The sequence below is a fragment of the Mustela nigripes genome, chromosome 8 (genome assembly GCF_022355385.1).
Source record: "Mustela nigripes isolate SB6536 chromosome 8, MUSNIG.SB6536, whole genome shotgun sequence".
Classification (NCBI taxonomy): Eukaryota; Metazoa; Chordata; class Mammalia; order Carnivora; family Mustelidae; genus Mustela; species Mustela nigripes.
Window position 1 is genome coordinate 14,840,322 of NC_081564.1, and position 25,999 is coordinate 14,866,320.

General features: G+C 51.9%; 1 protein-coding gene and 1 long non-coding RNA gene across 4 annotated transcripts in view; one reads left to right on the forward strand and one right to left on the reverse strand.

Moving 5' to 3' along the window:
- SRRM4 (serine/arginine repetitive matrix 4) overlaps positions 1-12,326 on the forward strand; it is a 142,924-nt gene extending 130,598 nt beyond the window's left edge. The window contains exons 9-13 of the mRNA XM_059408545.1: positions 4,631-4,935; positions 8,562-8,765; positions 9,487-9,597; positions 10,148-10,288; positions 11,955-12,326. Of these exons, the coding sequence (XP_059264528.1) occupies positions 4,631-4,935; positions 8,562-8,765; positions 9,487-9,597; positions 10,148-10,288; positions 11,955-12,234 (1,041 nt within the window). The 3' untranslated portion in view covers positions 12,235-12,326. The remainder of the gene's footprint in view (positions 1-4,630; positions 4,936-8,561; positions 8,766-9,486; positions 9,598-10,147; positions 10,289-11,954) is intronic.
- A 107-nt stretch (positions 12,327-12,433) lies between these two features.
- Positions 12,434-24,150, reverse strand: LOC132023215 (uncharacterized). 3 transcript variants are annotated; one of them, XR_009405893.1, is made up of 3 exons: positions 24,065-24,150; positions 20,435-20,550; positions 12,434-15,218 (listed from the first exon to the last, which is right to left on the reverse strand). It is a non-coding gene; the product is annotated as an uncharacterized LOC132023215 (long non-coding RNA). The 3 variants fall into 3 exon arrangements; XR_009405891.1 differs by having other exon boundaries at positions 24,035-24,133; XR_009405892.1 differs by lacking the exon at positions 24,065-24,150 and adding an exon at positions 23,865-23,990.
- Positions 24,151-25,999: the final 1,849 nt, after the last annotated feature.

Genomic DNA, 25,999 nt, shown 5'->3' on the forward strand with positions numbered 1-25,999 from the left:
TTGCTCTGGAGAAGATGGAGTCTGAAACGAAAAGGCCATCAACCATCCAGATTTGTCTGGCCAGAGGGAGCATCTTTTTCTCGCTCCTCACCTAGAAGGGGCACCTTTTTATAATCTGAACGAAGTACAGGCTGACGGCCCTGTTGTGTGCAAATGGCCAGCCCCAGCCTATATCTTAAGCTGACCTCCCAGGGTAGCAGAGGGTAGAAGGGAAGTAAGGAGACCAAGCATCGCCCGTCTCATCTGGAAGTCTTCGCAGATCTGGAGCTTCTCAGCTCAGCCTGGAACTTCAGCTGTCGAGAATGTACAGACACAGCCTCTGGGTGCTTTCTCTGAGGATGCTGCGTCTGAGGCGGGCCGGGAAGGAGAGGGAGAACAGACTGTATTCCTTCTCTCTGCCACAGGCCTGGAACTCAGTTCTAAAGGTTATCTCTTGATCACACAGACAGCTCTGAGCTGGTCTCGAGACAGCAGCCTTCAGCCAAGAATCCACCTAGTTTTTAAGAACTATTTTGAATATGATGGGGGCCAGTCCCTCCTTTAAAACCTATCAAATTCCCAAAGTTGGCAGCTACCCAGCTGGGCCTCACCAGGATGTGGCCACTCAGCCATCTTCGCCACTGAATCAAACTAGGATGGGCCCAGGCTTCCCAGCTCAGGCTGTGTTCATGTAGCCAGATTTAGTGAGCACTTACTCTGTGCCAGGCACTGCTGGTTACTTGGGTACAGTACTGAACTGGGCATGCGTGGCCTCTGCCTTCTACAAATTCCCACTCAGATGGAGAGACGGGCAGTAAAACAAGCAATCAGCCCACTGAATAACAGTACTGTGGCACATAGAAGCCACTCTTGCTTTTTTTTTTTTTTAACTTTAATTACTTTTTTTTTTTTAAAGATTTTATTTATTTGACAGATAGACACAGTGAGAGAGGGAACACAAGCAGGGGGAGTGGGAAAGGGAGAAGCAGGCTTCCTGCTGAGCAGAAAGCCCAATGTGGGGCTCAATCCCAGGATCCTGAGATCATGACCTGAGCCGAAGGCAGAGGCTTAACCCACTGAGCCACCCAGGCACCCCAGAAGCCATTCATTTTTGAAAGAGTAAATGAATGAAAAATTGAATGAATGAATGAGTGAGTGGTCGAGTGTTGTGCCATCCTGACCTGGGGAATTAGAGAAGGCTTTCTAGAGGAGGTGATATGTAACCGTAACCTGGACGATGTAGAAATTTAGCCATATGAAATAGAGTAATGGGGAAGAATGTTCTAGGCAGAGGAATTTGCCATTGCATGTGCAAATGGTCTGGGGTTGGGAGAGTGAGATGTGGCAGCAGAACCAAGAAAATTCTAGGTTGTGGGGCCACAGTGGGGGCATGTGGAAGAGAGGAGACCTGTCAGATACTCTGGCTTGGACTGTAAAGGATATTGTCAACCATATCGAGGAATTTATATTCATCCAAAGAAATGGGAGTTCTAAATAAGCAGGAGATGTTGGTATTTTCAGGCATGCGGTTCAACCCAATGAGAACATTTCAGAGACCTTTATCTCTGTTTTCTGGAAAGGATGGAAAAGCTTGGTACAACTCTTGGTGCTAATTATACAAGTTACGTGTGGATAATGGTCACAGTCAAGGCGAGGCGTGCTGAAAGTGTGTCTGTGAGCTCAGGCTGTAGGGATAGAGGGCAAACAGGGCAGAGTTCCCTCTGTATCTACTAGCCTGGAAGGGCCTCACACTCATGAAATCCTTGCCCATGGGGACCCATGACGCACCGGGGCAAATGCTTTGAAATCCGTAGCCAGGGCTGGGAACAAGTCAGGGCTGGAAGGCCAGCCTGGATGCCCCCAGGTAGCGAGTCGGTTACGGATGGATAACAGAAGCCGTTACACCCACAGGCCCCTTCGTTAGACTCATCTTCCAGCCTGGCTCCCTCCAAAAAGGGCTTGCCTGGTTCATTTGTGAGATACCGGCCACCAAACCTTCACCATCCCCGAAGCAAAGATTGTCTGTGTTCGTCCCCGGGCCAAGGCCCAGTCCGAGAGCCCATCAGATCCCGTGATGCTTTCTTGTTCCTGACGGAGGTGGTAGAAATACACATGTTGCCACTGGACTCCCAGAGTGGGGGAAGATACCACATCCATACTGCAGATGGGAAGACAAAAAGGAAGAGCTGAATGGAAACAGGGCCTTCGCATTGTTTTTAAAGAAGTCTCACTCAAAAAGACTCCACCTGAGGAATCTTCTTTTGAGGTCCCTTGTCCCAAAGCAAAGCTTGCCAGGTCACCAGGCAGAGGAAGTGGCAGCCGTGCTGAGTAGAACTTGGTAAAGCTGGACCATCACCTTGTCCGTGTGCAGAGCCTCCTGGGAGAACCCACAAAGGACATTCCGCCTCCCCGGTCTGGAAGCTGACATCCTGAGCTACCAGAGTTTGCTGTTTTCCTCATAGCTCTGGTGTCTCTGTGTCTCACCCTCATGACCAATTGCTACGAAGGCAGAAATGGTTCCCTAGGAAGGCCCCAGAGTCCCACTCCTTTATGCCCAAGGTACAAGGGATAAGGGGGGGGTAGGGAAGCAGGCTTTTGATGGTGAGATCTCACTAACATGCATGGGGCCCAGGGCAAGAGTAGAGAAGGTCCCCACACACTATACGCCTCAATGTTTATAAATCAAGCCAGCAAACCTAAACATGGTATGTTCTCCTGTCTTGGCAAAGATAGCTTGAAAATGATCTGGAAATTCAGGTTTGATTTTAGAATCTCATATCCCTCGGAGCAGCCAGCCACATCATGGCAGTGTGGTGGTGGTTGGGTTGCGGGGGGCGGGGGACCCTTCAAGGCCATGGCCCCTCTCTTTCTCCTCTTACCACTTGCACCAACCAACACCATGGGCCTCCCACACGTGCACATGGACGCCTCAGCCTGAACACCGAAGCTGGGTCCTCATGGGCACCCTTGGACCTGAGAGTGTGCGCACCTGAAGCCTGGTGTATCCCCAGGAGCATAGATCCACGGATGAGCCTGCAGAGACCCTGGAAGGGGGCTCGGAGGCCATTTAAACAGAGAACTCTGGGACCTCAGAGACCCATAAGGTGGTCTCAGGGAAAGTGGTTTCCAGGCAGCGTCCTCCGGGCCCCACAGATTTCTTGCCGCATGAGGATGGCTATCTCCGGAGGAGGCCCAGGGCAGGAGTCCCTCTTGCCCGTGGCTAAATAAGCACGGTACTGTTGGCAGGGACCACGGTGACATCACAGCCGTGACACTGCTCTGAACGTTTAAAGAGAACCATCCACCGTGCTTGTGAATACACCACCGCCTTCCCAAGGGCTCGCTCACCTTCCGTTCCTCCTTCATCCGTCCCAGATCAGACCTCCCCATTCCCACTCACCCCAGACGTCCCAGCCCCTCCCCACGCCCTCTGTCCCAAGCACATCCTCGTGATCTTGACACCTCCAGGGAGGCGAGCGCTAGCCCCCGCCGCATTTTCAGCCAGGGTTCCTTGATCCAGCTCGGGCACCAAGGGACTCACGAGGTTAATGTTGATGGCTTGAGGTCCCCTTGCTGAGAAAACCAAACAGAACTGATGCCTCGCCTGGTAGGAACACTGAAAAACCAAAACTCAAAGCTCAGGGCCAAGTGTGAGGGTGTGCAGAAAGGTGTGTGTTTTTTCTTGTCATTTTCGACTCTAATGATGGACTCACGTTGCCCGCTCTTCCCTTTCTCTTACACCTTACCTACCTACTAAAGGAGGAGCTCTTGCTTGGTAAGTGGATATAATCCGCAAAGACATGAGAGAATTTATTAGAAGCCACTCGAGAGCCTTAGCTACCTTCTCCAGGGGGAAAAGGACACACACAAATATCCGTAGAGAGCTTTTTTTTCGTTTGTTTTCAGTCAGACTATTTGACTTCCATTTTTTTTTGTCCCCCTTTCTTTTCCCCTTTAGTTGAAAACTACTAAAATGTCATTTTGTGACCTTGACTTTATATTTACAAAAAAAAAAAAAAGAAAAGAAAAGAAAAGAAACTCTCTTTATTTCATTTCTTTTCCCCATGCGATATTTGTTTAGGGTTCTATTCAGGGAACTTTTTCTTTAAAAAAAAAAAAAAAAGTCAAATTCGTTGAGGATTTGGTTGAAGTTTAAAATTTTGGCTTTATCTCTCTTTTTTTTTTTTAAGTTAAAAGATCTATGTTTTTCATGCCCATGGTCCCATTTCTTTTCCCCTCCCCCCTTTATTTTTATTATTGTTTTAGGTTAAGGGTGTGACACACCCCCTTTCGATTGAGTTGTCACTTTTGTTTGAGTTAACTCATTAGAAATTAAATTTTATATAATTTCCTTTTTCTTTGGTTTAATCTGGATCGCATGCTTTTTCTCTGCATGATACCTAAATCTTCCAGTTACTCTAGCAGGGGGTAAAAAGCAATATCTCCTTTCTGTGGAATTCTTTCAGGAATTTGTGCTTTTGTTTTGTTTTTTGTTTTTTTTTTTTTTTTTTTTTTGGCGTCTCTCTTTCCTCTTCTCTCTCTCTCTCTCCTTTCGTTACAGTGCATCATGACGGTAAACATTTCTTGGTTATTTAGACACAGAGCACAGGCCCAGCAGTCAGCAGTGTCCAACGGGTGTTTTTGCTTTCAGATCACTGGGTCGGGGTCTGCAGCTGACCTCTTTACCAAAACAGCCAGCCCGCTCACCACCTCCCGAGGACGCTCCCAGGAGTACGACTCCGGCAATGACACTTCTTCACCGCCCTCCACGCAAATCAGCTCAGCCAGGTCGCGAGGTCAAGAGAAGGGGAGCCCCAGTGGGGGCCTCACCAAGAGCCAGGAGCTCCACTGTGGCAACACCTCAGATTCAGGAAACTCCTTCACCACCTCCTCACCCCAGAACAAGGGGGCCACTTTGGAGAATCTCTCCCCCACCAGCAGGGGCAGAGAGTCAAGGTCAGTGTACCTGGGCTAGAGGAGGAAAGGGGCATCGGGGGAGGGGGGAGGGGGTCTGTCTACCATCTTAGTCTCTCACCATAGCCCTGTACCCACCCACTTCCCACCTGGAACCCAGGAGACTTTGATTTGCAAGAGAGAGAAAACCCAAAGTGGCATAATTTGGGGGATTAAAAAAAAAATCCAAGGGTGTCAGCTTTAGGTACAGCTGGATCCAGGCTCAAAAATACATCATTGAGAATCTCCCTTCTCCATTCCATCTCTCATCTCTGCTTCCCTCTCTGTTGGCTTCATTCTCAAGCAGACCCTCCCAAAACATGAGCACATAGGCCAACAGCATTCACACTTGCTAACCTTTCTATCTGTTCAGTCAGCCAGTGGACAGAGGATGCCCCTTTCCCAAAATTTGCGGCAAAATACCAGGGTGGAGTCTTATGGTTTGTTCTTGGCCCATCTGGGGTCATTTGTCCACCCTTGGACCAATCACTGTGGCCCAGGAGATGTTGTGCTCTTGGCAACAATTTGTCACACGCTACTCAGACGCAGAGAGGGCAGTGGGTAGAGGGGGTTGAGGACGCTGCGAGGGTGGATACGTAGTTTCCATTTGTCAAAATCCACTGGGTTCACAGGAATGAGTGGCTCATGGAAACCACGGACTCCTGGGCGGTGACGTCTCACTGATGGTAACATTTCCCTCTCACGTGAGATGCGGAGAGTAGAACAGCAGAGGACAGAGGGTTCCCACACACCTGCAGCGTGTGCGCGTGTGTCTTCACCCGCTGGTCAGATGCAGTTTTCCTGCAGAGAACCTTCCATGCGGTGGCTGACGAGCCAGTTGTAAACTCTACTTCATTACCCCCTTACCCTCTCATTCAAGGAATCACAGCAAAATGCTAAGCGCTGAGGCTAATGTCACAATTACAGCAAGTAGAAATCGCTGATCATTGACTCCGACCATTCATTCGGCTCCTAGAAGCCAACCACTCAGCCTGGTGCTGGAGAAATGAATGGCACCATCCTTTTCCTCAGGAGCCTATAAGGAGGCAGATGCAGGGGGCGGCGGAGGGGGGGGGCGGTGTTGAGGGTGGAAGAGATTTACTGGTGCCTTCCACCGTGCTAACAGTGGGGTCTTCTTTCTTCTGGGGGGTGGGAGTCTGCTTTTTCCAAAGTGGCCACGATGTCAGAATGATAAGCAAAGCCTTAGCAGAGAAACAGTTAATGGCTTCTTCAAGAACAGAGCGCCCTTTGTCCCCAACACGTAGCCCACTTCAGTTCTGGACGAACAGCCTGGCATCCACACGGAGCCTCTGGTTTGCCTGCGCTGGCACGTGCCCGGCCTTGGTTCACACCCAAGCCTGCCTGGGAGCCCAGGGCTGGGTCAGAGCAAATCTCAGTGTCTCCCAGAACAGGCAGTGATCTTCCCAGATGAGACAGGGAAGACAGGGGTCTACTTACATTCTCTAGGGCAGAAAATGACAAAAACAACAAAAAGAGCCAGGAGAGCAATAGTAATAACAACTGATGATGATAATGCCTGCTAGTGTGTGCCGAGCCCTGACTATAGGCTAGGTGCCATGCCAAGTGCTTGCCAAGGATCATCTTCCTTAATCCTCATAGAACCTTCATGGTAAGTATTATCAGAGGCCTTTTTGTAGCTGGTGGGGAAACTGAGACACAGAGTATTTAAGAAACTCAGAATCGGGGTGCCTGGGCGGCTCAGTCACTGAGTGTCTGCCTTCAGCTCAGGTCATGATCCCAGGGTCCTGGGATCGAGCTCCGCATTGGGCTCTCTGCTCAGCGGGAGGCCTGATTCTCCCTCTCCCATTCCCCCTGCTTGTGTTCCCTCTCTCACTGTGTCTCTCTCTGTTGAATAAATAAAATCTTAAAAAAAAAAAAAAAAAACACCCTCAGGATCAGAAGGGCCAACGCCAGGATTCAAACACAGATCTGTCACAGCACTGAAGCTAAAGCCTGAGTGGCGTTTGGCGATTCCTGCTTCATCTGATCTCTACGGACAGCCAGATTAAATCATTTAGGCCCAGCCTTTCATTTTGAAATATAAATGATCTCTAAATTCATGACTATTTATGTCATGTCAGCAGTGAGCAGAGGGCTGAATGGAAGAGACATCATCAGCTCTAAATCCAGGGAAACTTCGACAGTGAAGGTGGGGACTGGTGGGGTGACGGGGCATGCGCTTTGAAGTGGGACAGATCAGGGTTTGAGACTCTGGGTGGCCTTGAGGAAGTAACTAACGGTTCTGTGTCTTCCCTGTAAATTGAGGAGAGTAGTGCCAGTCTCCTAAGTGTTGGTGGGAGGACCATACAAGACGATGCTTGTGAAGCCCCCAGGACACTAAGAGGCTCAAAGGTTTATTTCAGAGCCGTTTTCATGAGCTAGGACAGATGTATCAGGCTCTGTCCGAGGTGCTGGGATAGAGTATCCAGAGACATGAGTCCTCTCCCGCAAGTAGTTCAGTGACGGGGGAGGAAGAGGCAACTGAGTCCTTCTAGGGACAGCGGATGCATAGAGGCTGGGGGCTGTGGTAACACAATGAGGGTCACCCAGCTAGATTCAGGGACATGTCAAGGAAGGCCTCCCAGAAAAGGTGAGGTCAAACTAAAGCCTGAACCATGAGTAGTTATTGTCAGGTGAGGAGGAGAGGGAAGAGGGTTCCAGCCAGTAGGAACGTTCTAAGGCCTGGAGACAGGGAAGGAACAGGGATATTCCAGGAGGAACAAGTAGTCCATTATGACTGGCCTCAAGAGAGGAAAGTGCCAAGAGCTGAGATTAGAGGGGCGCGCAGGGGCCAGATCGTCATGAGCCCCTGTGCACCATAGAAACGTGATCCGGCCCAAACCAAATGAATATGCCCTTACTGAGAACCCAATAGAAGCTTCGCATGGCCCCAGGCAGCGGGGAATGCAGAAGACCGGAACCTGTCTTTGGGTGATGTTAAGCAAGCCTTCACTCTTCTGAGTCTCAATTCCCCCATCTGCAAAATGGACTACGTCAAAGTTTCCCAAATTTAAACCACCTGTATGGCCCTTTCTTGATTTTAGCCCTATCCCTGTACTACTGGTACCCTTCCTTTAATAAACTCATTTTTTTAATATAAGGAAACTTATATTAAAACTCATCCTAAATAGAAAGCACCCGCAAAATACATGATTTACATATGCAAACACATAAAGACAGTGTATTTAATTCTGGTGAGCAACAGCTGCCTGCCCAAGGTGCCAAGTCTGGGAGATTGCCAGTGTTACAGAGATGGTGGAAACGCAGTAGTACCCAACCAGGGTTTTCTCATTAATGTAATCAGAAGGACCAGAAAAGACTCAAAGGGAGTAAGTCTCCATGTGATTTGGTGTAATTTACCATTATGCCTACACCTACTGACCTAAAATGCTCTGAAGTGCCCCCCGTAGGATGTGTTCCCCTCTGTCCCTATTCCTCTGACACCTGTGGCCTGGAATGTTCCCAGAGGCAGTAAGATGGGAGCAGGTGGAAAGGGGTTTCTGAGAGTACCACAGCCTCGGCGAAGGTAGGGAGAAGAGTATCAGCTCCAGATGCCTCCAGACCAGCGGGCAGGCCGTTGCTAACCGGCGTTCTCCCCACATCTGCAGAGGATTTCAGTCGCCGTGTCTGGAGTGTGCAGAGGTGAAGAAGTCCAGCCTGGTCCCATCCACAGCCCGGAGCTCCCCCATGAGAGGGTGCTCCCGCAGCCCCTCCTATGCCAGCACCCGCTCTTCCAGCCACTCCTCCCGATCCCCAATTCCCAGAGCCTCCCCCAGGTACACCCGAAGCCGGTCCACCTCATCCAGAAAAAGGTGAGTGCCATTTTGACCTCATTCTGCAGCACTTTCCTCCTTAGAGAACTAGTTACAGGAACTGGAGATGTCCTTTGGCCCTTGGGGGAAAGGAGTCAGACAGACTTGAGTTTGAATGCCCGCTACACCCATTCCTAGCTGGTGGCCTTGGGCCTCAGATAACCTCTCCAAGCCTCAGTTTCCTTATCTGCACGGTGAAAACATTCCCCTCTCTGTGCCTCGCTTTCCCCATCTGTGGAATGGGATTGATAATAGTACCTAACGCTAGGATGTGTTGAGGATTCAGTGAGGTTATGCACACAAAGCTAGTTCAGTGTCTGCCACGTAATAAAATACTTACCTAACATTTCTTGTGTGCTGCCTCTGGGAGGTGTGTGACTGACCCTAATTTACTCATTTACAACTCTACAGGGTAAGTACAATTATTTACTCCCATTTTATAGATGAGAAAACAAGGCCCAAGAAGTGAAATCACCTGTTCAAGGTAACACAACTAATAAGTGGCCTTAGATGGAAGGAACTCAATAAAAAGAAGTTGTCCAAATTATTATCAATCCCCACAAAGAGAGGGAATTTCATTCTCGAGAAAGGGCCAGATTCCTCAGCCTGGCATCCCGAAAGAGAAAGGTCTCCCTCAGGGGACCAGCTGAATATAGCCCTACACATCCGGGACGACCCTGGCCAAGCCCAGGCCCCTCAGGGACTGTTTACTCTCCCAAAGGTCCTACTCGCGCTCTTCCAGCTACTCCTCCAAGTCCGGCAAGAGGAGCCCACCCAGCAGAAGCTCCCGCTCGCGCCGCAGCCCCAGCTACTCGCGGTACAGCCCCAGCAGGTACGGCCCCGCCCCCAAACAGGCCCCGCCTCCCCGGCCCCCTGCAGCGTTGCCGGAGTTGGGGTGGGGAGACGACCCAGCATCCTTGTAGTTCTGTCTCCGCTGGAGTGGATATGTTTGGCGCCCCCACACATATCCTTGAGTCCTAATATAGCCGCCCCTCGTAATGAGCAGCCAGCCCACCCCAGAATTCCCAACCCCCGCCCTCAACCTCTTCACACACCTAGTACTGCCCTCCATCCCCATACTCAGAGCGCCCCGTTCTCACGCATGCACCCTCTTTTTTCTTTTCTTTACTCCAAAAGGGTAACACCAGGGCCCTCTTGACGTTCACATCCTCACTCCGCAGACTCACCCCGGGCACGCGTCCACCCTCCCCACAGTACTGAACCACAGCCCTGTCCTCTTCCCTCCCGCATTCTCTGGGGCCCCGGGAGGAAACTTGACCTTTCCAAGGGGGGTGCTGGGCACAGGTCAGAGGAAGTGAGTGCCCCGGCTCATGCCTGAAAGCCAGCCCCAGCTTCCCCTAACTCCCGCCCCATCCCTTCAGGGAGCGGGACCCCAAGTACAACGAGAAGGAGTCGCAGCAGCGGGAGCGCGAGCGAGCGCGTCGGAGGCGGCGGTCCTACTCGCCCATGCGGAAGCGCCGGAGAGACTCCCCGAGCCACCTGGAGGCGCGGAGGATAACCAGGTGAGGCCAAGAGGGCCAGGGGTGCCCAGGTTCACCCTCACCCACACCCCTCCCACCCACTGAGGCCCCGAGTTCTCCCCGTGTCCCCTTGGAGCTGGATTTCAGGATTGTGGGAGCTCAGACGAACTGTGTGGGCCCTTGGTGGGGGGGGGGGCGCTCCGGGGCGGGGCTAGAATGGGTGCCTGGGACAAGGGTGGGGCCGCTCAGAGGCTGTGGCCCGGGTCTACGGAGAGGGCTGGGAAGTCGGAAGTCGCGTCCAGGCAAGGGGGTGGGGCCAAAGCAGTGGGGCGGGGCCTTTGCCTGGGGGTGGAGCCGGCCAGTGGAGACAGATTGCTCAGACCGACAAGTCCGACAAGCCCTTGATCACACCTTGCACCAAGTGTTGGGGGGGAGGGGGACAAGAAGGATCGTTTAGATGCCAAAGGGACTTAGAGGCAGCCCTGGTTGGTGAGGGAGAGAGCACTGTTTCTGGAGTGGAATCCCGGCTGTGCCACTTTCCAGGTAAGCTGGGAAAGTCTCTTCACCTCCCAGATCCTCAGTTCCCACCCATGTAATATGGAAGGAAATAACTCCCAGGAGTGTCATGACGATGAAGTGCACGGGGGAAACAGATGGGAACCCACTTTGTAAACTGAAATGCAGAACACTAGAACCTTCAGGGTGCCCTTGTTACGGACTGGATGGTCAGACTAGGTGGATAAGGTTTCCTACAACAGGTAAGGTCTTAGATGGAAAAGCCCTAGAAAAGAAGCCTGAGGTCTAAGTGGACACATATTTCTCAGGCCTTGAAAGCAGGAAGAATGGCTGAGTCCTGCTCTAAAATTGGCTCCTGACAATCAGTTGGGCTCTTCCTTCTGGCCTCTAAGCGTCAGCAACTCCATCCAGAGACTCACAGGACTGGGGCTGGGGTGCCCTCCTGGCTGCCTACTGCCTCCTCCCTAGAGATGACCTGGAGGAGGAAAAAGCACTTGTGCCCCAGATAGGGGTCATAGCAGCACCTTCTCAGATATCCCACAGAACACCCTGGCACACAGGAAGTCCTAACCCACTGCATTGAACAGAGGTGTCCTTCGGGTTGATTCTGAGGAAGGCTGAGCTAAAGTGGCATTTCTAAAAGGCTCTCGTTTCCTTAGTCAACCTCAAATAGTCCATCTTGATGAACCCGCTCAGTGTTTCCCAAACTTCTGTCACCCAGCAGCATCTGAACACTTGTCTGTTTAGTAGGTGTGCCGTAGTTTACTTAATTTTCTTTAAATAGATATGCTCTTTCTTAGAGGTCCATACCTTTAATTCAAAAGGAATACACCACAGTATACTATATGGAAAATCAGCCTGTTTACCATAAATAGAAGGTTCTAATAAAAGTAAAAATAGCAAAACAAAACTGCTATTAAAGTCTAGATGTAGATCCTGTTGCCAGCTGGAGGCCCCAAGCCCCAGGCTTGCTTTGTTAAGAAGTGAGATCGGTGACTTCCCCAGACACCAGCACGAGGCTGAGACCGTCCAGGGGACAGTCACAGGGCAGGACGAGGAGCATAAAAGGAGGGTTCCCCTAAGGGCCTGGGAAGTGGAAGGATCCCACTTTCCCCAGGGAGCCGGCGGGAGCTCTCTGGCCTGGGGCTGGGCGGAGTCTGGTCCTCCAGCGCCCCCTGTCTGCTCTCCACAGTGCCCGGAAGCGCCCCATCCCCTACTACCGGCCCAGCCCGTCTTCGTCCAGCAGCCTCAGCAGCACCTCCTCCTGGTACAGCAGCAGCAGCAGCCGCTCGGCCAGCCGCAGCTACTCCCGGAGCCGGAGCCGCAGCCACAGCCGGACCCGCAGCCGCAGCCGCAGTCGCAGCCGGACCCGCACAAGCAGCAGCTCCAGCTCCCGCAGCCCCAGCCTGGGCTCCCGGAGCCGGAGCCGCAGCTACAGCTCAGCGGAAAGCTACTCCAGCACGAGGCGCTAAGCAAGAGCCCTCCCCTGAGTCAGCTGCCGGCAGGAGGGCCCCCTGCACTCTGCCAGCCTGTCCCCCTCCCTGCCCACCCTGCCTTCTCCTCGGTGATGGACCTTGAGGGCTCCTGGACCCTGTCCTTCCTGCTCTCCTGGGGAGGAAGAAAAGAGGGTACGGGGCCTTCAGCCTCTTTGTCAAGCTGCTAGGAGCCGCCGCCAGCACCACCCTGGGGCTCAGTTCGGGCCTGGGCGAACGGAGAGAACCACCCTCTGTTGGCACCAAAAACCTCAAGGTTTTGTAAGAAGCAATGGGCCTGTGACTCCAGTGTTTGGCCCTGGCCAGGAAAAGAGTTCTGCACACCCACTGCTCACAGGCCGCCTATGGAAGGCTCGCATCACACCTGCTCTCATTTCCCCTCATTCAGCCTCTTGATGTGCGTGTGTGGACCCTCATGGAGTGAGAGGAGAGGAAACGGAAAGCTGTCAGGCTTTTCACCTCCCAGGCAGGCCGGAGCAAAGGCTAGAAGGCTGCGGGCATGGCGGGAGAGGAGGGGCTATCTGAGTCGGGATTGTGGATGTTTCAATAGGGAGGAAAGGTCAGGAGACAGGAAACACTCGTTCTCTGATTGTGAGTCTAGATGCAAAAGGGCAAGGGTCATTCTGCTGCTCCCCCCCCCCCCCCGTGCCATTATGTTAGTGTGGTCAGGAAAAGCAGTCCATTAGGTTCTAGCACTGGAGAGGCCCCCCATGTGGCTTTGCCAGCCTCTTGGCTCTTCACAGGGCCCCTGAACCTCCCTGAGAAAGGACACAGTGGACAGTTAGGACAGCTTGATCTGCAGCCCCACATCCCAGATTTGCCTCAGCCCCCGCTAGCTGGCACCAGCTTCGTTCCATGAGACCATCTGCTGAACAGCCCCCAGTGCCATGGCCAGCTGCCAGCCCCCAGCGCCGGCCAGTCTGGCCTTACCCTCCCGTTGGTGCCTGCCTGCCTGCCCCCTCCCCCAGCGCCCGACCGCCCCAGCCTGGAGCCCACCCACCCTCAGCCCGGGCTACTCCCTTTGCCTCTCAGGAATTTTGCCAGGATGGGGCACAGGAGCTCAGGTTTTGGGGGGAAAGACCCAAATCCAGAGTATAAGGGGACAGGGGCTGGGATCCTCGGTATCCTGGGATTCCGCCAGTTTCTGAGGCTTCTCTGAGAGCTCAGCCCCGCCTTCATGCCTGCCCTCACCCTGTCTTCCCCTTCCCCGGGGCTGGGCGGCACGGGTAAGCTGATCTCCACCCCACAAATACCACCAGTTGCTTCATCCCCAGCAGGCACTGAGAACAGGGTTGTGCGGGAGAGGATCCTTAAAATAAACTCCTGGGCATCCCCCTCACCAGCTGACTGGCTTTCCGGAGCCTTGTGGGTGAGTTTCAAGTTTGCGGTGGCAACAGCAGCGGGACAGGGCACAAAGGGAGATAGTGCAGGGGACAGATCCCGCCTCTGGATACTGGGGCCAGCTGTGGGGGAGCAGGGACTTACCCTTCACTGGAGCCCAAGGAAAACATGTGAACAACAACAACAAAAATCCTTTTTCTTGAAAGCAGTGACCCATCTCCCCCATCCCCCAATCTCTCCCATCACATCAGCCTGTGCAGCCGCTCACCAGGCCTTCCTCCACCAGGAGAGCAGAGCGAGGTGCCCCAGACAGCTCTGGATGACCCGGCCTTCCCATGATGCCCTCTGGCCCAGCCCTGGGCCCCACCCGCCCAGACTGATGGATGCCAATGCTGTCATCGCAGAAGGCCGGATGGCAGGTGCTTGGGACAGGGGCAGGTGCCCTGGGAGGGCATGTACAGTGACTGTAAATAACCCTCTTCCCTGCCCAGGAACGCAAACTGGGCTCCACTCTCCCATCACGGAGCCACGGAACCTCATTAGCAGGACAGCAGCGGGAGAGGCCCGAGAGCCTCCAGTCAGACTGCCTCAGACGACTCTAGGGGACCATTCTGCCTGGGGCTCCTAGCAAACCTATTATTTATTTTATTTATTTATGTTTATTTATTTATTTATGTGATGACTTTCTCTCTCTCTCTCTCTCTCTCTCTCTCAGTTGCCATAAGCAGTATTCCACTATTTATTTATTTATATGGTGAGGGGTGTGTGTGTGTGTGTGTGTGTGAAGGGGGGGATTCTAAATTATTTCTGTGCATCTCGCTTTTCCCCCTCATGTCTTTGTGGACGGACTCTGAGAGGTTGGGTGTTGAGCAGGGATGTTGGCTTTGTCCATGCAGGGGAGACCCACAAAGCTCTAAGTCCAGACATCCTGGAGTTGGCATGGGGGCCGAGGGGAGCCCTTCAGACCCAAGGTCGTCATTCTGTCCGTGAGGTTCAAGCTTGCACCCCAGCTCCCTGCCCACCAGCAGCCTTGCTGGGGGATCAGAAAGATGAAAAACAGCCACGAGGCTTGTGAACTAAGGCCCTGAAATGATTCATTCGAATCACAGCTCACGTGGGGGCTGGCATCTAAAGTTAGCCTAACCTAACTGAGGCAAAACTTGAACAGTCAGAAATCTTGGTGTGCACGCTTCAGAGAGGCACCTGCTGGGAGACAGCTGTAGGGTCTCTGGCCAACTGAGGAGGCTTTGTTAGTACTTACTGAAGTAAGTAACCGCCTTGGGTTTGGGTGGGTAAAGTGGTTGAAGTGATAGCTGGTTTAGCACCTGGAGCGAACTTGGAGTTGACAAGGAGAGAGTAGGGCAAGAATTGAGCGGAGTGAGCGGAGAGGAGAGGCACCTGGTCTGGTCCTTCCTCCGGGGCCTCCAGTAGTGGGCAGGACCCTTCCCTCCCTTTCTTGAGCATACCTGGTTGGTTTCGAGTAAATAACACATGCTTCAGGCCTGAGCGGCAGCTCATTTCTCCCCATCCCCTGAGGTTCTTCCAGGTAGTGTCCACCATGCTAAGCAAAGCAGAAGCCTTTTACGGTGATCTCTTGCTTGCCATCAGAGGAGAGCACGAAGCTATTGCAGAAATTCAGGAAAGGGTGAAAAAAAAAAAAAAAAGATGAAAGGAGCAGCTGGAAGTTTCCCCCAAGAAGGTCATTTCGGGGCCCGTGAAGCCAGGATCTAGAGGTCTTTAGCAATCCTGCCTCTCTAAGAGCAGGGTCTCCCTGCTTCCCAGAGAGGGTCCCACCCTTTCCAAAGTCCCCATTCACTGCATTGAAATCACCAGCCCTCTGGTACAGCTTTGAGTTTGGTGAGACTTCTGCAACATCCCTGGTTGTTTCCCTGGCAATGTGACTTTACCCAGCTCTTACTCCCAGCCAGAGGAAAGTTTGCAAGAAGGCTGCTTAAATGCCTGCTGGGGGCTCAGGGAGGGAATATCTGTCCCTCCCTCTTGCCAATTTGCTTCTCGAATTTCCCGTACAGTTCCCTTCTTACGCATCCAAAAATAAAACGCTTGTTGGGGTCCCTGGTAACCGTGCTTACCACCATGCTTAAGCAGAGCCCCCAGTTCCTGGCATCAGTGTTCCTCTGCATACTTCGCCCACACTACCTTCTGCTTCCAGGGATTAAGACAAATCGCCTGAAACCTGTGTGTAGTGTGCACCTATTTTAAAAGCCAGCATTGGGCGGGGGGTGGGGGGTGGTATGGCTTGAGGCCCAGCAAACATTCAGCCTTCCTGGATGAATGAACTTGGAGAGATCACTCCATTTTTGCAGGCCAGAAATTACCTTCTTTGAGAAGTGGGCGAGTTTTTGAGATATAATCCAGAATAGTGACCTGAGGCCTGGGAAATTGTCCAAAGACAGAGTGAGTTCACCAGGATTGAGAAGAAAAAGGAAAACAGTCTCAAATATTTTTAGAAGGTTCTCAATCAATAGAGTAAAACTTAGTATGTGAATTCCCTTCAGTTAAATTAAGAAAGGCTTACTCCCTCAAAGCCCCCATCCAGGAACATTCTAGTTCTTGAGGTTCAACTGCATTCTTATCTGTTTCTTCCCTTCCTTGAAGGAAAGGCGATCTTCCAGAAGCCAAAGGAAATTAAGATGTTTGAAAGACACAAGGGTCTGGGTCTCATAGAGACCCCATCATCCATTAGCTCAGAACCATCCTCTTTCCCAAAGGCTTTGCCTGAAGAGGGCCAACGTTTGGGTGCTCCCAAAGGTTCCCAAGCACTTTTTTTCAAGTCCCACTCCCGTCATCGCCTCTGCTGTATTCTTTTCCACGAATAGTCAGAACAGTCTCACAAGCATATGTCTTGCCTTGCTTTGCTCCTCAGCTAAATAGAAAGTTTTGGTTAAAAAACAAACCAGGATTCCTCAAAATGCTGCCTCCTCCATTAGCCAGCCGCGTGAGCCAAGGAGCTCAGGCTACCTCCAGCATCAACTGCAACCTCTTCCTCACTTCTACACCAGTGAGCCTGTGATACAGACTCAGCATCTCCCCTCTGTGGCTGGTGCTTTGGGCTGTTTTTTTTTTTTTTTTTATTTTTTGGGGGTTTTTTTTGGGGGGGGGGGTTGTTTTGCATTGTAAATACCATGATGGGGGCCCCCTCATCAGAACATGGCTTATTTAATAATTTATTCCCTATTTATTGAGTGGTATCAGGAGAGGAGAGGGACCCCCTCTTTCCCTGAATTGTTACTGGAAACTGGTCCATCTCCTAACTCTGGGTGCAGCTGTCTGCAGCAAGGGGCTTTATCGCCCAGGTAATGAGTGCTAGAATCACCCAGCAAATTGGAATTGGCAGAAACGGAGTCTTCAGTCATACAAATTAAACTCAAATGGAACTAAAACACTGGTTATCTCCGGGAAAACCTCATTTTGATGGAAATTAATTGCGGAATAAAATGTCTGTGCACGAACCAACTTCTATTAAAAAGTCACAACTCCTTGGGGAAAAAAAAAGAGAGAGAGAGAGAGAGAAAGTTGTAATTCCTTTTCTCTTGCCGAGAAAAGCTATGCCTCATCTTCTAACAAGTTGAGCCAAAGAGACTGGAACAACATTCCTTTGTGATTCTCTGGCCTGTGTGTGTGTGTCTGTCTGTCTGGAGAAAATGGAGTGGGTCTCGGGCCTCAGTGTTATCATCTGTAAAATGGGACTTGGCCTAAGTGTTCGTGGCAGAGTAGAGAGCCGGGGTTCTGACTCTGATGCTCTGAGCTCCAGACTGTCAGGTATACGGTCCCTGGTGTCTTCTGCCATCTGTAGGTCGAAGGATGTCTCCCAAGGAAGGAAATTAAAAACCAGGGCATGGACTTCATTTGTAGGGAGAGGTCATCATAGCTCAGTCCTGCAGTCAAAAATGAAAGGCCTCCAGGTGCTACCACCTGATAGAACTCGTGTTGCCTGGGTCAGAGAAGCCCTCTGGTAGCTCGGTCTTCTCTCCAAGCCTAGCCATCCAGTTATCAAAGGAGAGACCAAGAGGGCTTCACTGTCCTCTGGAGTTCACCACTATCCTTCATGTCAGGCCGTATTTTGTATGGTTGTTCGAACAAGCCAGGGACATGGGTCGTGCTGCCGTTTTTCAGATGAGAAAACTGAGGCCCGGGAAGGGGGAACTGGTATGCTGAAACTCCCTTGAGCTCAGAGCCTCCTGGCTCCGTGCCCCACTCTCTTGGGAGCTCTTTTTTTGCCAGGCCCCTGCTATGAGGACTTTGTGCAGCACTTTCTCTCCCAATTCTTGGCTGCTCCCTCAAGCAGTCATTGGTCAAGGACCTAGCAGCACCCACCAGCAGGCTTGGCGCACCCCAAGGCCATCTCTCCACTTCGGGGCGGGGCTGGAAGTCCCATCTGGAAAACCCCAAGCCAGGGGACCCACCACCAGCCCAGCTCGGCCTAAGCAGCCAGCCTCTGCCTGGAGCGTCTACATCAGAGAGGGGAGAAGCTCCTGTGTCCTCCAGCATCTCGGGACCCTGTCTTCTACCCAGTGACAGACCGGCCATGGCTTGTTGGATTTCTGGTGTCCACAGCTAAACATAACCTTCCCGGGGTTCCCGATTTTTCAGCCTGGACGAAACATGTCTCTGTTCTAATAAAAGGTTCCATGGTATGGTGTTCTCATATGTGGCCCAGCATCCTCCGTCTGCGTGGGGTACCCAGAAGCAGGGAGAGGGAGGTGCGGCAGGGAGACGGGACAGGGAACCCCTGGGCACAACCTGCTGCCTGCACACACACGGTCACAGGCTCCTCTCTCCTTTCTTTAGTCCTCAAAACAAGCCTGTAGACGCTTTGGTTTTACATAGACATTCAGAGCATCCACAAATGCCTCAGGAATCCTTTCCGCAAACATTTTAAATCCGTGTGTCTTAGTCTTCCCCACAAGCCGAGGACGTAGGCAGGAATCCCCTTCCTACCGAGAAGGAAACTGAGGCCCTGTAAAGCAAAGTCACTTGCCCAAGGCCGCGGTATCAGTGATAGGATCCAGGCAGGCTGACGCAGGACCTGACCATCCACCGCTCTGCCCCACGACGCTTCAGCTAACGCGGAGAGGAAGCCGTTCTCTGATAGAACAGTGTTTCTCCCACGCCTTCACGGGCAGGAGGAAGTTCAATGTGGACGGCAAAGATGCAGGAGTCCAAAGACCCGGATTCTAAGACCCTGCCATTGTTCTCACGGAGCTAGGATGACACCCCGCCGGGGCTCGGTTTGCTCATCTGTAAAATGGAGGCAGCCGCTGTCTCCCTGGGCTGCTGTGGGAACTAACTGGAATGTGGCTCTAAAAAACATGATGTCTGGGAAGCACTCCGTGAATGTTAGTGAGCGTGACTACTGTTCCCTAACCCGAGACTGAGCTAGGGGAGTGGGGTGTATGAAGACAGCCGTAAGTGGCCAACTGGGAAGAGTAGGGTTCCTGCAAGGCTCTGTGGAAGCCTCCAGAAATGTCCTCAGTATCCAGCTTCAGAGTTTCCTGCTGTGGGGATCAGAGCTTGAAAACACTCACAGGGGCAGGCAGGTGAGGGAAGTGGACAGGGTTAGGACCGTGGGGCCCTGGGGAGTCCAGTACCCCATGGTCAGGTGGCCGGCTCAGCTCAGAGTGGCCATATCTCCCCATTTCTCAAGAGGATGAATTTTTAGAAAAAAAAAAAGTACTGATTTTTAAAATGTGCCTGACTCACGCTTTTTCCCCCCCAAACATTATGCAAGTCAAAAAAAAAAAAGTTAATACAAACACATGCACGGAAAATACAGATCATCCCACTGGCCAGACAGCACCCCCCCAACTCCTGGGCTACAGCTCCTCCATCACAGCCCTATCTACACCTGCCGAGGCTCTCAGCTAGGAGAGAGAGAGCAAACAGAATAGGTTACCACCGTCACCTCCCCTTGTATCTTGCCTCCCTGGAACTCTCCCTTAAATTTTTTTTAAGACTGTATTTATTTATTTGAGGGGGGGGAGGAGAACACAAAGGGAGAGGGAGAGGGAGAAACAGACTCCCCGCTGAGCAGGGAGCCTGGTGTGGGACTCGATCCCAGCACCCTGGGATCATGACTGGAGCCGAAGGCAGATGCTCAACCAACTGAGCCACCCAGGTGTCCTCAAAATTGTTGAAGGGGACAGCCTCGCTGGGGTAAATCTGTTGCTATCCACTGGGACCGCTGCCGCTGCTGCCACCACCCCATGCACTGATTTCTTTCCTCCCAAACAGGTTTTAGGGAAAGGCAGCCACCCGTGTCCCCTTATGAGGCTTCCTCAATAAATAATAATAGTAGTAAGAGTAAAAATTACATTTTACAGTTCAACAATCATGTGCCAAGCCCTTTTCATGCCTCAACTTAACTCCCTTTTCATCATAACCCTGGTTAGCCCCATTTGACAGATGAGAAAGTTGAGGGTCCCAGAGGGTGTACTGCATGGCTAGAGGCATTTGAATCTCGGTTTATGAGCTCCGGGACCATTTCTGCTGCGCCTCTTTGCCTCTGAAGGTGGGAGCCCCTGAACTCAGAGCTAGCCCTTCCTAAGGGCCCCCCATGAGTTTTTCTGAAAAATGTGGCCGCCAGGAGTCTGTGAGGCCAGCCTCAGTGACTCATGAAAGAGGCCTCTGTCTTTTTACCTCCTGCTCTGGCTCCCAGTTATGGGAATCTGGTGTCCTTCTGGCTCTTGGTCTGAAGAGGCAGCCCACCGCCTCCCCAGCCTCCTCTGTGCGGGCTGCAGGAGAGGGAGAGCGCTCTCTCAGGCCAGATAAGCAGCTGCCCAGGGACGGAGCTGGGGCTGCATGCAGCCCACATCCTTACCTTCCACGGTCCCAGGGACGTGCACAGCTTCTCTTAGGGCGAAGGCCGTCAGGAAAGCAGGGGAGTCAGGAGGACATCAGAAAACCGAGCTTCCCACGAGGTAGGCACTCTGGATCCTATGTATTTCACCCGTGAAAAGAAGCTGGGTTAGGCCAGTGGTTCTTAATGCTTGGCTATGCGTTAGAATGAACTGTGAACTGTAGAAAGCCACGCACGTGCTTGAGTCCCACCCGACCCCGATAATAAGGGCTGCTGAGGGTGGCTGCCCGGTGGTGGTGTTTTCAAAGGCCTCCCGGCCATACCGTTAGGAAGCCAGGACTGGGAACCACTGGATTACATGACACCTTAAATGCTGGGTGCCGCTCGGTGCGGGAGCTAGGTGTGCTCCTAGCCGCGGCAACGGTACTGAGAGCGCCAGCAGCAACACCCCACGCTCACGGGAGACCCGTGGGCACAGCTCCGAGCCCTTGACATATGTAGATTAACCTAAAGTACTTATATTATTTCATCCTTGCTACGTTCTTAGGAGGCAGGGACTATATTTACGCTGATTTTATGGATGCAGAAACTGAGGCACAATTTCTGTGGCTCAGAAGAGGTGGCCCCACTTACACAGTTAGGGAAGTAGCACAGCTGACCCCAGGATGTACTGAGTCTGAAGGGACGCCCAAAGCCACCTAGGAGGTTCAAGGAAGGCATCACAGAAAAACGGACCTCTTGGCTGACGGCCGGGAAACGAGCAGAGTAGGTCAGGCCAGAAAAGGGAGCTCAGGAAAGGGGGGGTGCTGGGGATCGCAGGCAGGGGTATTGCATGTGTACAAGACCAGAGCAATGACACCCACCTGCCAAAAGTAGGCTCTTGGTCCCCCGCCTACCCCGTGCATTCCTTCCATAGCGCTATTACCGCCCGCACCTAATTTGTTTACTTGTTTACTGCCCATCTCCAAGAGGACAGAAGCCTTGTCTGCCTCATCCATTCCCCATCCGTGTCCCCAGAGGGTGTGCCGTGCTCAGCACTGGTGTCTGTCAAATGATTAAATCTGCCTGGGGTTGTCAGCTCTGCTTCCTTCCAAGTCTCATGCATTTTGAACTGGTTAACTTTTACATTAGGTCGAGGGTGGGGAGGACGGCTAGGAGACCTGTGGCAAAGCAGGGGCACGTCCCACACACGCACCCTGAGGATCTTTCATGCACATATTCTACCCACGAGAAGCTGTGTCCCTCCCTGGGAGTGAGAGAAAGCAGTATGGCGGTGAGGCAGACAGATGTGAGCCCCTACCATTCATCCAGCTCTGTGCCAAGCTCAGGGGTACAGTCTCTAGGATTAGAGAAGGGTGTGGTCTTTAAAAGGCAATGGCTAGGGGCGCCTGGGTGGCTCAGTGGGCTAAGCCGCTGCCTTCGGCTCAGGTCATGATCCCGGGGTCCTGGGATCGAGTCCCGCATCGGGCTCTCTGCTCAGCGGGGAGCCTGCTTCCTCCTCTCTCTGCCTGCCTCTCTGCCTACTTGTGATCTCTGTCTGTCAAATAAACAAGTGAAATCTTTAAAAAAAAAAAAAAAAAAAAAAGGCAATGGCTAAGAACAAGAATTGGGAGTCACAAGACCTGGGTTTGAGCCTGACTGCCACTTCTTTGCTGTGCCTCTATGTGTAAGTGGCTTGACCTCTCTGAGCCTCCAGTTCCTCATCTTTCCAGTGGGGAAGCTAAAAGTATCAGTCTCACAAGGGTGCCCTGAAGATAGGATACAAGTAAAGCACTTAGCCCAATGCCTGGCTTAATATCAATGTTATTGATACCAAAAAAGTATGTGTGTGGGTGGGGCTAGGCTCAGTTGCCTACAGGTAAGCTCACGACAAGTTTCTCGGACGGTTCCAGGTCACCTCGGCAAAGGTCCAATGTTCTCACACCTTTCATCACCTCAAATACTAAATTCTCCAGGGAGGCACTCCCAGCTGCCTCCCCAGCTGCCTCCCTCCACGAGTCTCTTTTCCACTCGGAAGAATCTAGAGTCTCCCAAGAACCTGGCGATTTCCCCAGGTGTATCTCCACCCTGATAGTTCATCAACATTTTCAACCAGAGTAGTTCTAACGTCAGTCTTCTAGAGGAAGGACACGGGGCACTGTTCAGGCCTTTCCACCCATGACCACAGGGTTTTCACTGCCTCTGAATGCTGGCTCCAAAGCCTCCTGCAGCCACGGCTGCCCATGATGGAATGACTCACGGCAGTTTGTCTTTCTGTCTGCTTTTTGTCTATTGCCAGTGAAACTAGTCAGATGCTTTCTCAAGGTGGAACACTGGGTGCCTTTGACAATCTACTCTCAAATCTAAACCCAAAATAAACAGCACCAACCACATCACATAGACTCATGTTGCCAAAAGGAAAGGGGTTGGAACAAGTGTGCACACACAGGCACACACAGAGGCACACACGCACAGAGTCTGGTTTTTTCCTTCCATCTCCCTCACCTTGAACCCTATTTCTAGATTCCGAATCCATGGCCTTCCATGCTTGGGCTTCAGAGAGTCTGTGAATCCCTTGAAATCCCAGGCAATGTTTTTACATATGAAAATACCAACATATTAGTGCAGAGAAGGACATATTCCCTACTGGTTTTCCATCCAGGCCCGACTTGAAGCCTTTAGGATGCTTCCGCAAAATCTGTCTACACTCTCTCAGGATATGGCAGAGTTCTCAGTTGCCTCCCAAAAGCTATGGCCCTTTCCTCCAGAGTAATAATGTCAACTAGGTTCATTGCCACGCATAATAAAGACTACATTACCCAGCATTCCTTGCAGCTAGCTATGGACATGTGACTAATTTTGGCCAATGAGATACAGGCAGAACTTTCCATGGTAGCTTCCAGATATTTCTATAGAAGGGATTTGTCATGTGCTTTCCCCCTTCCTCTTCATCCCTTTTCTCTTCCCGCTGGCTGGAACGCAGATAGGATGGCTAGAACTCAGGGGGCTCCCTGGTCCCTGAGATGGGTCTGGGAATTGAGGCCATGCAAGCAGAGCAGTAAGATGTAAGGGTCTCAGTTTCTGAAGACTGTGGGACACCATGCCAGCAAGAAGACAGACTATTAACACACCATAAGGACCCTCTCCGGCTAACCCCTCCTAGGAGCTGTCATTCCCAGACCTAAAAAACCAAAACAACAACAACAAAAACCAACTTCCCAAAGCAGTTGTCTTTGGACACCAACTGGTCAAACCAGCTTCCCCTCTGACCTCAGGTATCTGGAGAAGAAGGGCCTCAAGTTTACAGACTCTCCAGCTCTCCCTGCCTCCACAGACCTCGGAACCACCCCTCTGCATAAGTGCCTCCATCAGCACTACCTAAATGGCCCAGACTGAGAGGACTAGGTGCCTCTTTCTCAGGTGGGACATTAGCAGAGAAGCAGATAGACAGGTTTATTAGAATGATACTAACCTTGAGGAAGTGCCTTTGAAGCAATACCAACCACCATCACCAAAGGACAGGGTTTGGAAGCCTAGCCATCAGCGGGGACACTCTACTCATCAGTGATGTCATACAGAAGGAAGAGATATCCCCTAAGGGTCCTCCCCCTGTTCTGCTGAGGTGTCCCCTGGGCTACTCACATGCTTTGAACTGACAGCAACAGAACTCACTTCTGCTCACAATTCATTGGCCACACTGGTTACGCGGCTTTGGCCAAATCACAACGGCAGCAGGAAGAATGCGGCTTCCTATCCTGTGCTCTGAATCCCAGCTATGTACTGTCCTAGGTGCCGATGACACAGCCTTAAACTATCAGACCAAAGTCCCTACCCTCGACCTCCCGGGGAGCTGACATTGTAACAGAAAAGACAGATAACTGGGTGACTCAGTGGGTTAAAGTCTCTGCCTTTGGCTCGGGTCATGATCTCAGGTCCTATGATCCAGCCCTGCAATGGGCTCTCTGCTCAGCAGGGAGCCTGCTTCCTCCTCTCTCGGCCTGCCTCTCTGCCTACTTGTAATCTCTGTCAAATAAAAATAAATAAATACAATCGAAGCATAAAATAGAACCAGCTGACGGAAGAGAACCTGACTGTAGATCGAGTGGTTGGAAGGAGAAATTTAAGTAGAGACAAAAATGAAGGGACAGACCAGTCTTGAGGAAATCTGGGGGAACAGTGTCAAGGAGCTGTGGGAACAGCAGGAGAGAAGTCCTCAGACAGGAATAGGGGTGGCTCTTCTGTCCAAAGGACTGAAAGGAAATCAGAAGACTCTAGCATAGGGAGCGAGTGGTGGCTGACAGCAGGGAATCAGATCAGAAAGGTAGCCAGCAGCGTTCACTTTCTTCATGAAGCTTTTTAGTTTCTAAAATTGTTTTAATTGTTGATTCAACTATTTATTTGACAGACATGAGAACAGAGACTTTTGTCCCATCTCTAGCCCCTAGGCTAGTCCTTTGCATATAAGAACTTAATAAATATGCAATGAATGAATAATGAAAAGACCCCCTCCACTCCCTGCATCTGCCCCTCCTCACGTGTTCCTTGATTGGCACCACCACCCACTGGCTGCCCACCTCTAAACCCTGGGCGGTCATCGGATGTACCCTCTCCTCTCCTCCAGTCCTATCTCTCAGTCAAAGTGCTTCTGCTTCTTTAATATATCGTGAATTATATCCACAGTTTCTCTCTGCTCAGTCAACAGCCCAGGCCAAGCCGCCATCTTCCCTGGACCCTACGACAGTCTCCTTTGCTGGAATTTTGCCCCCCCAGTGCCCTCTCCACCAGTGGCCGGTGATTTTCCTAGAACTCAGATCTCATCACACCATGCTCCTTCTCCAAACAGTTCAATGGGTCCTCAAAGAGCTCAGAGCCTAACTCCTAAATGGGGTCCACAAGGTCCTACATCATCTGGCCCATGCCCACCTCCCCAACTGCTTCCCACCTCACGATCCATGCCAGTTACCTGGTGACATAGGTACTGCTGTCATCCGCCTTTTACAGATGACAAGGCCGGGTCTGTTTAAGTTCTCATCCACCAGGCTTTACTGTCTTTCTTAAGGTATAAAGGCCAACACTATCATTTCTTTAAAGACCTGGTTAGTTGAGAGATTATTTCCCTTGTTGCAGAATAACTATTTGGGCCATGAAAGGGGATTTCGGAAGCTGTGATAGGCTCAGGAGTAAGAGGAGGGGCCCCTGAGAGCCCTTGGCTGGGGGCATCCCTCTTTGGAGATGGCTAGGGGTGAGTGGGATGAGCCTCTCCACCCACAGCTGACCCCTGACTCCCTACTCCCAGAGACACATGCAGGTAAGAGGAGCCCCTAGTGACCCCTGACTCCCACTGGGTCCACTGAACCCCTGACCCCATGCCCCTGGCCTGGCTCTAAGCAGATTTTGCGCAGGTGACATGTAAGGATCCCTCTGGCTGACAAGGTGGGGGCTTGTCCCAGGAAGCCTCCAGGCTCCCGGATGTCAGTGGGATCCTCGTGTCACCTGTTCTCCTGAGAAAGGCTGCAAGGGGCCAAAAGAAGTTTTCAGGCCCAGTGAGGGCGTAGAGGGAGAGATGGGCTGGTGTCCTCAAGGTCAGCTGTGGTCTGTTGGGTCCCT